This window comes from Thunnus albacares, chromosome 20 (assembly GCF_914725855.1).
Source record: "Thunnus albacares chromosome 20, fThuAlb1.1, whole genome shotgun sequence".
NCBI classification, from domain to species: Eukaryota; Metazoa; Chordata; class Actinopteri; order Scombriformes; family Scombridae; genus Thunnus; species Thunnus albacares.
In genome coordinates this window covers 24,478,442-24,490,914 of record NC_058125.1, presented here as the reverse complement: position 1 = coordinate 24,490,914, position 12,473 = coordinate 24,478,442, and the positions used below count along the sequence as shown (strand labels likewise).

Sequence of the window (12,473 nt, the reverse complement as noted above, 5' to 3'; positions counted from 1 at the left end):
GTGTGTAATTTTGTGAGAGTATGGGTTTTGGGAGTTTGGAAACGTGTGGTTATGTCTCCATTTGTTGATGGTAGAGGTTGCTCATTTTGGCTTTGATTGCCAGTTAGCACAGATGTTAGCTAAACAATGCAAGCTAACTGTTGTTTTGGAGGGAAGTGTTTAGGAGCTGAGTAGCAGGTAAAGATATTTGTGTTTTGTTGTTGTAGGACCAAAGAAAAAACTGTTAAAGGTTGTCATACATGTGTCTGCACTAGATGAAGCATCTCTGTTTGAAGTTTGTTCAGAAGTAGAGACAAATATCTGCTTACTGTACTGTTCAGTCTCTGAATGTGTGGAGAGCTTTTTATTCCATAAGTTTTGGTATTTGGTTTGTAGTTTATTCTCCACAAACTGGAGCTGATGACAGACTGAGACATTCACATTCATGCCTTAGCTTAGCCTCAGCAGACTGGATGTGTGGTTTGTCTATTCATCCGAGTATCTGCTCTCTTCTGGATCCAGAGGCAGAGTTCAGATGTAGACCAGAGCAGGGGTAAACAATGGTGTTACCTGTCAGACGGTTCAGTAGATTTATGACGATGCAGTCTGAGAGCCACTGCAGAGCCCAGTGAAGGGTCAGGATATCATTTAACATTATAACTGGGCTTTTGTATACAGCCTTTGGCAGTCATCCATGGATGCACTGATTAATGTGTTTATAGGATTTTCAGAGTTTGTGTTTTTGATGGTATTTTAGGAAATTGTGTTGTGCCAAGTTTTAAAAATATAGTTGGTCCTCAGTGACATTAATTGCCGTCTCAGTTGTTTCCTCTTTCTGCTGGATGAATCACAATTTTGTCCACATTTCCTAGGAATGATTTTGCACTCCTCAACCTCTTACCTTTTTCTTCTCTCCTTCCCCCCTCCAGCCTGCGAGCTGATGAACCAGGGCATCTTGGCGTTGGTTACCTCGACGGGCTGCGCGTCAGCCAGCGCGCTGCAGTCTCTGACGGACGCCATGCACATCCCTCACCTGTACATCCAGAGGAACAGCGAGGGATCGCCACGGACCGCCTGCCAGTTCAACCCGAGCCCCGGGGGGCAGCGCTACACGCTGGCCGCTCGGCCGCCGGTCCGCCTCAACGACGTCATGCTGACACTGGTGGAGGAGCTGCGCTGGCAGAAATTCATCGTGTTCTACGACATCGAGTACGGTAAGTGATCGACTGATTCGCTGTCGCTGTGCCGGATTGAGGAATTTGATTTTCGGGGCTGTGAGTGAAACTTGAAAGTTTTGATTATTGCGATTTGTGGAAATTTTGGAGGAATGTTGCTGATGGAAATTTAACAAGTAGCTGTTACAGCTGCTATTTGTTGTAGAGGACAAACTAAATGCAGGTGTTTGTGTTTGATTGTGGAACTGGATCATTATGAAGTCTTGAAATTCACAATAGCACATCTGGCTATTATTGGAGCCAGATGCTCTTTTTAATGAAGCAATTTCTAACTGGTTTACAAATCTCAGATGTAAAATATGGTGAATTTTAGTCTAGCTTTAAGACATAAATGATTTTGTGGTTTCTGTGTCCTCTCATGTGTTGTGATACTGGTTCTTTCTCAAGTGAATCATCAGCGGAAGAGCGATTGTGGCTTTGCTAGTGATCACACTGAAGGAAAGACAGAAACTCTGTTTACAACTTTAGATCTTATGTTTAGAAGTCTTATAGTACTTGAAAATAGATGTGGAGCATAATTTGAAATAGTCAGTTGATATGTTGCCTGTTTCAGACACATCTTAAGCTTTTTTTATTTTAATTGATACATCACTCATCAGAAATTAGTCTGCCTTAAAAAGTCAATTTAGGTTTGGGTTCGTTGACAACACTAATATATTATAAAATAAAACAAATCAGACTTTGTTGGGGTATATAATTATAGTCCTCACACTCCATGAACCATTTTAACAAGATGGAGAGAGGTGTTCATTGAAATATTACAAAATAAGCACCGTGATTACCAAGTTGCTGTTTTACTGAGATTTGTCAATCAACACACATTACGTTAAAATAGTATTTCACTTCTTATTCAGCAGCAGAGCAGTATATGCAGCTTTTAATCTACATGTTGAGATTTGTCTCAAGGTTGGTAATTATATGTTTATATTAATACAGCCTCTTAAAAGTTCATTTTCTGCTTTTTTATTCTGTGTGTGCCTCCTAAGCATCAATAAAAAATGTGTCTCTTGTGTCATACTTTAGAGTTATATTTCCCTACTGGTTTTGACACGGATATCTTGACTTTATGTCACTATTTTCTTTCTCATTTTCCCTGGTATTGGTTTGCTGCAATGTTTGTTGTTTCCTGTGTTTGAACTCTGTGGGATGCTTGTTTCTTCTCAGGGTTTGAGCGGCGACGTTATCTTAACATTCTGTGTAGTATCACAGCTGGGTGCCGCGACTTCTTGATGACTCACCTGCTCTTTTTAGACGGAGCCGAAGCAAAGAAACAAACACATATACACACACAGGTTTAGACACATAAATTCTATCTGTGTGTATGCCCTGGGCACACTGTAACAGACTGTTCTTGTTTGTTTATACCCTGTTTTGACTGTTACTTGTGTATAGACTGTAAAAGTAGATTTCCTCTATAGAGGACAGTAAATAACTTGGAGTACAGTCAAGATGGCGGCGAAGATAACAAAAACAGGCATTTATTCATCTCATATTGTGACAAACTTTAGTGGATCATAACATATCAGGTATGGAATTAATCTGCAGATGCTCCAGTTCAAGATGAGACCAAACTTTTCTATGGATGTCAGTTTTTGAGCCACGACAAAGGCCAAAATGTGGCCTGCAACCTTGTTTTCAGCCTAGCCGATTACCAGAAATGCCTTTTTCTATGTCGTAACGCATATTGTAAAATGGCGAGGACTGCTGAAAAATGAAAGTCTAAGCTTTATGATGGGCTCATAAAGAATATTATCAAGATTTGTTTGAATTCACAACACAACTCGGCTCTCAAGGTAACAAAATTCGGCACTGATTGATCTAACATGGCAACAAGGCATGATTGGTTATCCTGAGTGGAAACAAGATTCAGAACAAGAAGTTGTTGATCACTTGCTGCCCCTACCGGCCGGTTAAGAGGAGTCAGTAGTCAATAGCGGCATAAAACAGAGCAGTAAAGGATGTTATAAAATAGGTTTTTCAAAAATTGTGAATCACAGCAACCATGAGAGGTCCTAATGTCATAAATGTGCAATAAAATTAGGCTGATGGCTCCAGTAGAATGTGAGATCAGCTGCAGACAGATACACACGAGTCACGACCGACCACATGATCTCCTCCAGGGTTACGTCTGGCAGAGATAATGAAACTGAATCTGAACTTGTGCTCACACAGATTAGTTGATATTTGTACCTCCGGCGGTAACTGCTGCTCTGTTTTGTTATATTTTTGGGTTTCATGATGGTGCTCCTTATCTGTGCATTTAGCAGTAAAAATACTGCTGTTTCTCTACATGAACAGATAACTTCTTTCTTCTTCCTGTCTAGACTGTGTCCCACCAGCTTTTACTGGCTTAAGTCAAATTGGCTCCAAATTAGTTTTGTTCATACCCATAAAAAAAATAACAAGCTGTAATCTCTGCTCTCTAAAAACTTCTACATCATTCACTTCCTTCTTTCCTGTGTGAACTAACCACAGACACTCGTCTTGCTAAAGGACTCGACTCTTCTGTCGTGCTGCGTCATATGGTCCAGGACTCATGGGAGATGGAGAGTGTTAAAGGCAGTTAAATACCATCTTTATCTTTAGATATGGAGTTAACAACATGATATACTGTTGAGATCCAAGACTGGATTTTTAGTTATTTGCGTAACTACAAACGTCATTGAGATTTTGAATGATTTTCCTACTTCTGGAGCAGAACTCTGGAAGTTCTGGTTTCACTTTGGCTCTTTATGGCCAATTACTTGGATAAAGTAGTAACCGTCAGCACTTACTGTGCAATTAAAGTAGAAGTTTTTAGGTCTTGAATCAAATGTAACCCAAGTGTTCTAATGATGAATGGCGTCCAGTTTTATATTTTAGTTCTTCACTTGCTTTAGTTCTGTAGATTTAGATTGTTTCATTCATCTCAAACTTTGCATCTGAATACAGAAATGGCAGACCACATGTAGTCAAATAATTGAAAAGGCATTAGGGATAACTGCAGGCTGCCAGAATGTTTTTCAATGTTTTCTGGCTTTGGAAAGATTTCCATGACTGGGTGTTGCAGCAAAACTTGAGAGATTGACTCTCCTGTCTGGTGTATTTGTTTGGAATAGCTTACTTGGACTGTATCTTAATGAAATCACATTAGGCCCAATGGATTTTTGAGCGTAATCGATACAGGATTGTGGCAATTACAATATAAGGATATAGACAGATGCAGGCATTTAGCCTCTCAGATACTCTTATCCAGAGTGATTTAGAGTAAGTGCATCAGTAGCTGCAGGCCAGGATCTGAATCCTTTAATAACGAACCGGCAGCTCAGTGAACATTAAGACTAAAAAACAGCAATGAGGCTGCAGAGGAGAACTTTCCTTCTCCAGCACCACACTGTGAAGGCATCCATAAATACTCACATTAATGCATTTTTTGCTGCTTACATTTTTTGGAGGACTTACACAATCAAAAAAAAAAACTCTTTCTCCAATGGCAGATTTGTTAGTTTGATTTCTTTGTTCTAACCTTCTTTTGCACCTGGCCCGCCTCCGATCCTGATGATGGATTTGGGGGCATTTGACCCTTGCGTGGTAAAGCCCAAGGCGATGTTAAGAGTCTGCACTCACAACAGGAAGCATTAAAGCACTTTTTTGCTGGATTTCAACACCACACAATTTCACACTAATCTTGTCTTGGAGGACAAGCATGGCCGCACAAAACCTCCACATTTTTTTAGCACATGGTTGACCTTCCCTGTTCTTGGCAGCGGTGCGAGCAGATTTATCAGCCTGGCTGTAGTTAATCTTTTAGTCTCGGTTTTGTTACTTTAGATGTATCATGCACCATTTTCAGATTCGTGTTGTCATGTTTTAGTTCCTTTGAACCCATTTCAGAGAGAATTATTGGATCTGACCTGAAGTGTTTCACATTTCTGAATCCAAAACACATTTTAAATTATTTTAGACAATCAATAATATGAGTCATCTATTTTGTCCAAGATGACAAACACCTCCTGCTTCTCAATTATAATGATTTGCTGCTTTCTCTGCTTTATATCATTGTAAACATCTTTGGAGATTGGACCTTTGGATCAGACAAAATAAGACCAGTGAACTTTGTTTCAAATATTATATAGATTTTTTTCTTTCTAATACTAGGTTTTTGAGGCTGATACCAATATTAATTATATGATAGCTTGAGGAAAATCAGCTAGCAATATATCGGTCAATATATATATATATATATGTATATATATTTTACATAAACACATAACAGAAACAAATGAGGATCCTTTAAATTTGATTCTATAATAAATGAGACCATTAAATGCCCAGAGCAGGAGATTTCACAGTATAAAAATACACTTGTCAGTAAACATCAGTGTTGATAAATAATCTAAAACATATCCTGTTACTGCCAACATATAAACTGATACCAATATATCTGTAATGAGCTCGGTCTCACTCTACAGATCAGTCCTAAATGAAAATAATAGTCAGTGGTCCGCCAGGAACAAAAACTTTGCAGCAGGATTGTTTTGCAACATAAAACTGTCTGAACCGTCCGTACAATATGATAACAGCTATTAGAGATGCAATAATCTTCTCAGCCTGTGAGCTGTAGCTGCATCCAAAACTTTTATATCACAGTGAAGCACCACACTGTTAAACAAACATATATAATAGCTTAACCTTTGTGTGAAGATGTTGCTGCAATCATGTTTTTGTTATTGTGTGCTGTGTTATTTGTTGGCTCTATGTAGTGTAATGTTTCAATATCTGGATCATTGTTGCTGTTTCCCGTCCTGTTATTGCTGCAGTCGGCTGATTGTTGCTGGTACACAATGATTTTCAATAAAATCCAATTAAAAGGACAATAAAAGAATCGAATAATGTTTTTGACAAGTGAAACATTTCTTCTATCAGACTTTATTATTAATGCTAGATGTAAAAAGACCTGGACAGGAAATCACAATATCTGTTTGCACAGTTATCCACACAAATAAGATAGAACATATAAATGTGTGAGTGGAGCCGTAACAGCTGTTTGTCAACGTTGGTATGTTTTAAGGGGATTTTTCAGTTTTTTTTAAAGAACGCAGGCTGAGATGAACCCAGTCGGGGTGAATAAACCACCCTGTCTTTGGACAGATCTAATGGATGCTGTGCTCTGATGTCAAGCTGCCCTCCAGCTCCGATATGAACGAGTGTCAGGCGGAGTGATGAGAGCTGAGAGTGAACCTCTGATCTGGCTCAGATCAGCAGGGACTTCCACAGAAGAAATAAAAAAAACACTGCAGCGTGGTGGAGCGAACAGTTCGGTTGTGACTGCAGGAGGTGAACAAATGGACCAAACCCCTCGAGGATCACAGTAACCGATAATGTTATATCTGACACAATGTTATGACAGGGGCTGGAAAGGGAGTGAAAGTGGGGAAAAATATTGGGTTTAACGGATGGAAGACAAGCTCTTATCTAAGGGGAACAAATGTAATATAAAACATGGAATTCTGAACATGTAGAAGCATCGATTTGTACCAAAGCTGCATTAGAGAAGTCACGAATAGACACTTGAAGTAATTGAATACCAAATGTTCTCTTTCTTGTTAATAACTTGCAGTATAACTGTCTGGTTGATTTTCACTCTTAACTAAACCAACTGCAGGTGAAACGGACACTATTGAAGCTCCTTTGGCGCATTAGTGCTTTTCAGATTTTACTTTTTGGCTTCTCTTGAAAGTATTGGCACAGTTTTCAATGTGCTGTTATTTTTTTTATGATGTTTTAACCCCTGAGCTTTGGTTTTATTTGAGCAGGTTTTGAGATATCTGTGTGTGGGATTCAGTTTGTGCTGCTCAAAGAGTTTTAAAAAAATGAAATACTTTCTACTGAACAAATAGTTGCAATGGAAACTGTTGACAGCGTGTTCTCCACTCAACTCTGCACATTATACATTCAGTGCAAACATTCAGTTCCAATGCAGGAAGTGATGTGTTACATAATTTTGAGAATGCCGACAGTGAGCGTTTTGCAGAATCATCCGTAATCAATATTCTGTGTGGTGATGGAGTCGTGTCCCGAGATCTCAGCAATTAAGTCAGTGAATAAAATTACCAGTAATTAAAAAAGTTACCATAACTTTTTTTTTTACTTACTGATATGTGCAGACTGCTGCTAGCTAGCGTTAGCCACCCAGCAAATCTGGAAACCGTTCAGTCTGACCGCCAGCGCTTCAACTCTAGACTCCATCGCCAGAGATGATACCTCGTCAACAAAACACATGAACAGATGTCAGATCAGTGTTCAGAGTCATTTTCAGTCCGACCCTCTCGTAGAATTCAGTCACCACAGTCGACCATTGTGAGTTAACGTAGTGTAGCTAATAATATCACAGTCTGCAGCTATCATCTACGTTACTTTTTTGACTAAAAACAACCTTTTTGTGCATATCGTAATAACACGATTTTACACGTTATTCCAGGCTGGGGGGAAAAGAAGGTGATTTTTCCTCAACCCTTATAGTAAACATGTCTTGGCTAGCATGGTTGCAGACCTCTGAGTTCTTGCACAAATCTGGGATTTGTACAGTAAGTCCAACAGGTTGGATGTTGCGCTTATTGATGGCTGTTTCCACCAGAAACAGTCGACTAGTAAATCAATCAGAGAAATAACAACTCTTAAATAAATATATTTCTTCAAAGGACAGAGCTCCCCCGTGCACAGCCGGTATTTTCAGTCAGGTGCTGGTCGGTCGCAGGAACATATAAGGTGAAAATCGAACTTAACCACCGCACACTGTAACGACTTTATTAAGAGCGAACAACGCGTTTCGCCTGTAGCTTCTTCAGGTTCGCTCAGTACGACTGCTGAGTACTCACAGGTGTGATAAATACATCTGAGTCACGTGACTAATTATCACAGTCTTCATTTTCTCAAAGTGAACATTTTACAAAGGGCACAAACTTTAAAATATACATATTACAAAAAACATGATTAATGTTACACAAAGTTACAAGAATTACACCATTTTATACAATTAAACTTCATTACATCCCGTAAACAACTGACTGAATAGGATGAGCAGAACGGACTACAGGTCCTACAGCTGTCCCTCTTCATCACTAAACGGGACGGGTGAATACAAGGGGACCTGGTGGTTTGTCAGCTGAAAATGACAATCAACCGGACAGAAATATCTCAGACTGAGTAATGACATGAACCTTCTGTCCTGGAGTTTAATCAAACTCAGACCAGCGGTGCCTCATGTCACGTTTGACAGATTTTGAGATCAAGTGTGAGGTTTTCCAAAAGTACAATGAAGTGTCAAAATTTCCCCGCATCAGTCATCGGTGTCCGCTACAAATGAATGTTTAATTATGTCTATAACATTACAGTTACTGACAGCAGCTAGTAGCTTTTTAATGAGACTGTTTTTGTTTTTATCCGATTTGTTAAATGCAAGTGAAGTGCTCGTTTCAGAGGTAATTGGGATTAGTCTGTCGAGGGATCATGGTAGAAAGTGGATGTGAATGTTTCCACTGTGTGGCTCGGCAGAGACACGGTGCCGCGTGATCCCAATTAGTCGAGCGGCGTCGGGGTCTGTGCGGAGTCGAGCTGAATGAATTTAGACTCATTTGTTTTCTCTGAGGTGGGATTTCATTCTCTGCATGTTAATCGTCCTTTCAACAAGACAATGTTCTTCTGTTTTTGTTTTATTTTATTTAGAAAGTGTGTGTGTTTGTAGTTTTGGTTTGACTTTGGTGATTCTGTGATCTTTCTCTAGTGACACACAGGTAGTCCTGGTTATGATCCGGTTTTTGGAGGATCCTGGTTATGTGTTGTGCATGTAAACACCATAACCTGTCTGTTTATTCTCTACCACATTCACAGGTAACTCAAATTATGTAATAGTTAGTCAGCAAAACAAAAAAAATACAATGATAAATGATGATCAACACGCTGAAAGGGAAAATCTGACTTTGGTAATGCAGCTCATGAAATGTGTTGTTGCTCTCGGTGATCCGATAGAGAAACAAGATCCAGCAGATAAATGAACTCAGCAGAGTTCAGAGAGAAACCAAAGAAGATCAGAAACCTGGATACTGTTATAATCATGTAAACACTCATAGAGGTCAGAGGTGAATTTGTAGTTTTAACAAGTTGAGGATGGTGATGATTTTTTTTAGGCTACATATCTTTACATTCGGCTGATGAAACATATAAAGTTTTATTTTTCATAAAGGGATTTAATATTTCTCCAGCAGAGTTATACCCTGGTAGTGTGGAGAAGACTCTGAAGCAGGTTTTGGACCATAAAGTAAGAAGATGCAACGAACCAAAAACTGAAAAGAATAAAGTAATAAAATTTGTCTGGTTAACTTAATTAGAGATTGAAGTTACACTGCAGGAATGTAGATTTATGACCTCAGTATTTCTAAAATCCTGCAGCCTTATAACATCAGCAACATACTGTTAATACCATCGACCCTTGAGATGGTGGCGCCTTGCTCAATGGCAGCTCAGCAGTGAAGGAAGATGATTTATTTCTATTTTTTTTTTTTTGACTTCCTCACTGCACTGATCGATTGAGAACTTCATGCGAATCTGGAGACATTTTGATTTAAATCTTTATTTTACACATTAAGTTGAGGTTTAAAGGTTGTTTTACTTCATGCAGATCTGGGGATGTTCTGTGTAATCTGGGTGAGGCTAAAGAGGTTTATTATGGTGACCAATTCCTCAAGGCAGATGATAAATATTCTAATTTTTATTTCATTCATCCTCTAAGTTAAGTGATGTGAGAACATCAGAGGGACCATATAGATATTTTGGCCAAATCTCTCAGCTCAAATTGAAATGAATTCATGTTAGAGTTTATATCTGACCAGGTCTGCCAAACACCTGGAGGTAACTGGTTATTATAGGCAACATAAGCTACTCATGAATGTTAGATTTTGAATAATAAATGGTGCCAATAGAGCCCCGTTTTTGCTAATTGATGGTAAACAAGTTGACTGTCACGTCCTACCGGCACTTTTTCTGTTTTTAGTGGGACTTTTTGAGGGACTCTTTCATTTGTGTTGCATTTGTTTCCTGGTTTTGGTTTTCTCTGTTCCCCTTCTGTGCTCCTCCTGTGTTTATACCTTTTTGTTTACTTTATTATCTGTTATATTTTGAAATTTTTCCTCCTTGTGTCTGGTCACTTTACTTCCTGTGTTTGATTATTTCATGTGTCTCACCTGTGTTTCATTTGCAATCACTTCCTGTGTATTTATAGTCCAGTTTTCAGCTTTCATACTGTGTTCTGAGTTTATTCTGCGTTTATGTCCCGTGTTTCTGACCCTAGTTCCTGCATTTATGGTTCCTGGTTCCTATTCCCAGTGTCTCCAGTGACTTTATATTATACATTAAATATCCAGCATCGTATCCAACCTGCCTGCCATCTCTTGCGTTTTGTGTCCACCTGCTCCACTCACACAAACCTGACAGTGATGTTTTATGACTCAGGAATTCTTCAGGAATGGATGGGTGTATCCGCTGCAGTCGCTGAAAGGACTGATGTGCTTTGCCAGACCGCAATGTTACATACTGTTTCCCCCTCATATGGCGCCTCGGGACAGTACAAAGACTCCTCATCAACATCCGTTTCGTATCGGTTTTCCATTCAAACTTAATTATCCCTGAGGGCAGATTTGGTTTGTTAAACCACACATAACAAAAGACATATCTCCTCTCTGGACTTAATCACACAACGTTATCGATCCGCCACGTCGTTGCTTTCCTGTTGACACTTATCCTCTCTAATTCCTGTCATTCTGTATTCTCTCATCCATTAATTGTTCATATATATAATGTTTATTTTTCATGGTTAATTTCCTCATTAAACCCCTTTCAGCCCTTCAGATCCACCTTGTTTCAAAATACATTAAACGCCTCCTTGGAACAAAATTGAACATACACGGTAAAGTTTGGACACCAACTTTGAACGCACTCACTAAATCTTCTTCTCTCCCCCCCTCTCGTCCTCCCTTTTCTCTACCTCTTCATCTTCATCCCCTTTTCCTCCTCGCCCCGTGTGATGAGCGAAGCCATTATAAGTGTGAGCCAAGCAGGAGGCCCCATTTATTCAGATTAGAGGCTCATTGTTGAGGGATACGAGGAGCAGATGGGCTTTTTGGTTTGGCTGTCTGGCCGAGTCTGTACGGACCGGCCCGCTCTGTCAGTCGGCTGTTATGATGATAAAAGGAGCTCCTTGGATTGCCTCCTTCCTTTCCGAAACCCCCCCCCTCCCCTGCCCTCCTACCTACTCGCAAACCTTCCCTGCTCCATTTTTTAAAAAGGCAATAAGTAAGATGTTTGCTGCCTCAGAGCACAAAGCGGCTACAATATATCAATGGGAGGCAACACAAACAAAAACACACACACACCTACCTGTGTTTTAAGGACATTTTCAAAGACAAAAAAGCAGAACAGTTGTTTCTGGATTTAGGCTGCTGATGTCTTATTACAAGACATTTCTATTGGTGTTATATATAGAGGATGATCGATAAAGGTTAATAAAGGTTATTACCTCCCTTATGGCCTTTTAATAATCTCTCTGTCTCCAGACAACGTCCTCCCCTCCTGCTTTCATGCTGGTTACCGCTGTTCAACTCTCTCCACATCCCTCCGAAAGACTTTTTTTCAGCATTTTCATGCCGTCGCTCTTATCCTCTGACCCCCCCCCCCCCCCCCCCCCGTGGACGAGGCGAAATGTGTTTTGAACTTGCTGAGTGTGACGCCGAGGGGGGTCGACTGCAAGTTTTGAAGTCTTATTCCTACGTCCAAAGGAAAAAAACAAAGTAGTAAACACGGTGAGTTTTCTGTCCTCATGAGCGATTGAGTTTGGTCGTAAAACTCACATACATTGCAGATCAGCTTGTGTTCAGTGTGTTCTCGCTTCTCTCAGAAACTTCCTCAAGGAAATTCTGTTTCATGAGGTGCAGCCTGCGGTTTTATTCCACCATGTGAGGAGCTAAATGTTGAAATTTGCAGTCGTGACGATATATACAGGGGGGCGGCGTTTGAATCTTCCCATGGCAGCCATGTTGGGAGGTCAAGGCTGAATTCAAGCGCAGCTATTTGGGCTGTCAACATGTGGGCTGTTTTGTTGTCTAGTGTGAGGAGAATCAATGGAGGATGTTTCATAAACTTCCAGAAACAGAAGTGATATAACTGTTATGTAAAAACCTCAAAAGGCATCAAGGCACACACTGATTACGGTGAGTAAAACAGGTCAAA

General features: G+C 39.9%; 1 protein-coding gene across 2 annotated transcripts in view; it reads left to right on the top strand.

Moving 5' to 3' along the window:
• Positions 1 to 726: 726 nt before the first annotated feature.
• The window catches only part of grid1b (glutamate receptor, ionotropic, delta 1b), a 288,771-nt gene continuing 277,024 nt past the window's right edge, over positions 727 to 12,473 (top strand). The window contains exon 1 of one of the 2 annotated variants that reach the window (XM_044338603.1): positions 727 to 1,193. In XM_044338603.1, coding sequence (XP_044194538.1) covers positions 854 to 1,193 — 340 coding nt within the window. In that variant the 5' untranslated portion in view covers positions 727 to 853. The remainder of the gene's footprint in view (positions 1,194 to 12,473) is intronic. The other variant, XM_044338602.1, reaches the window with a different exon arrangement.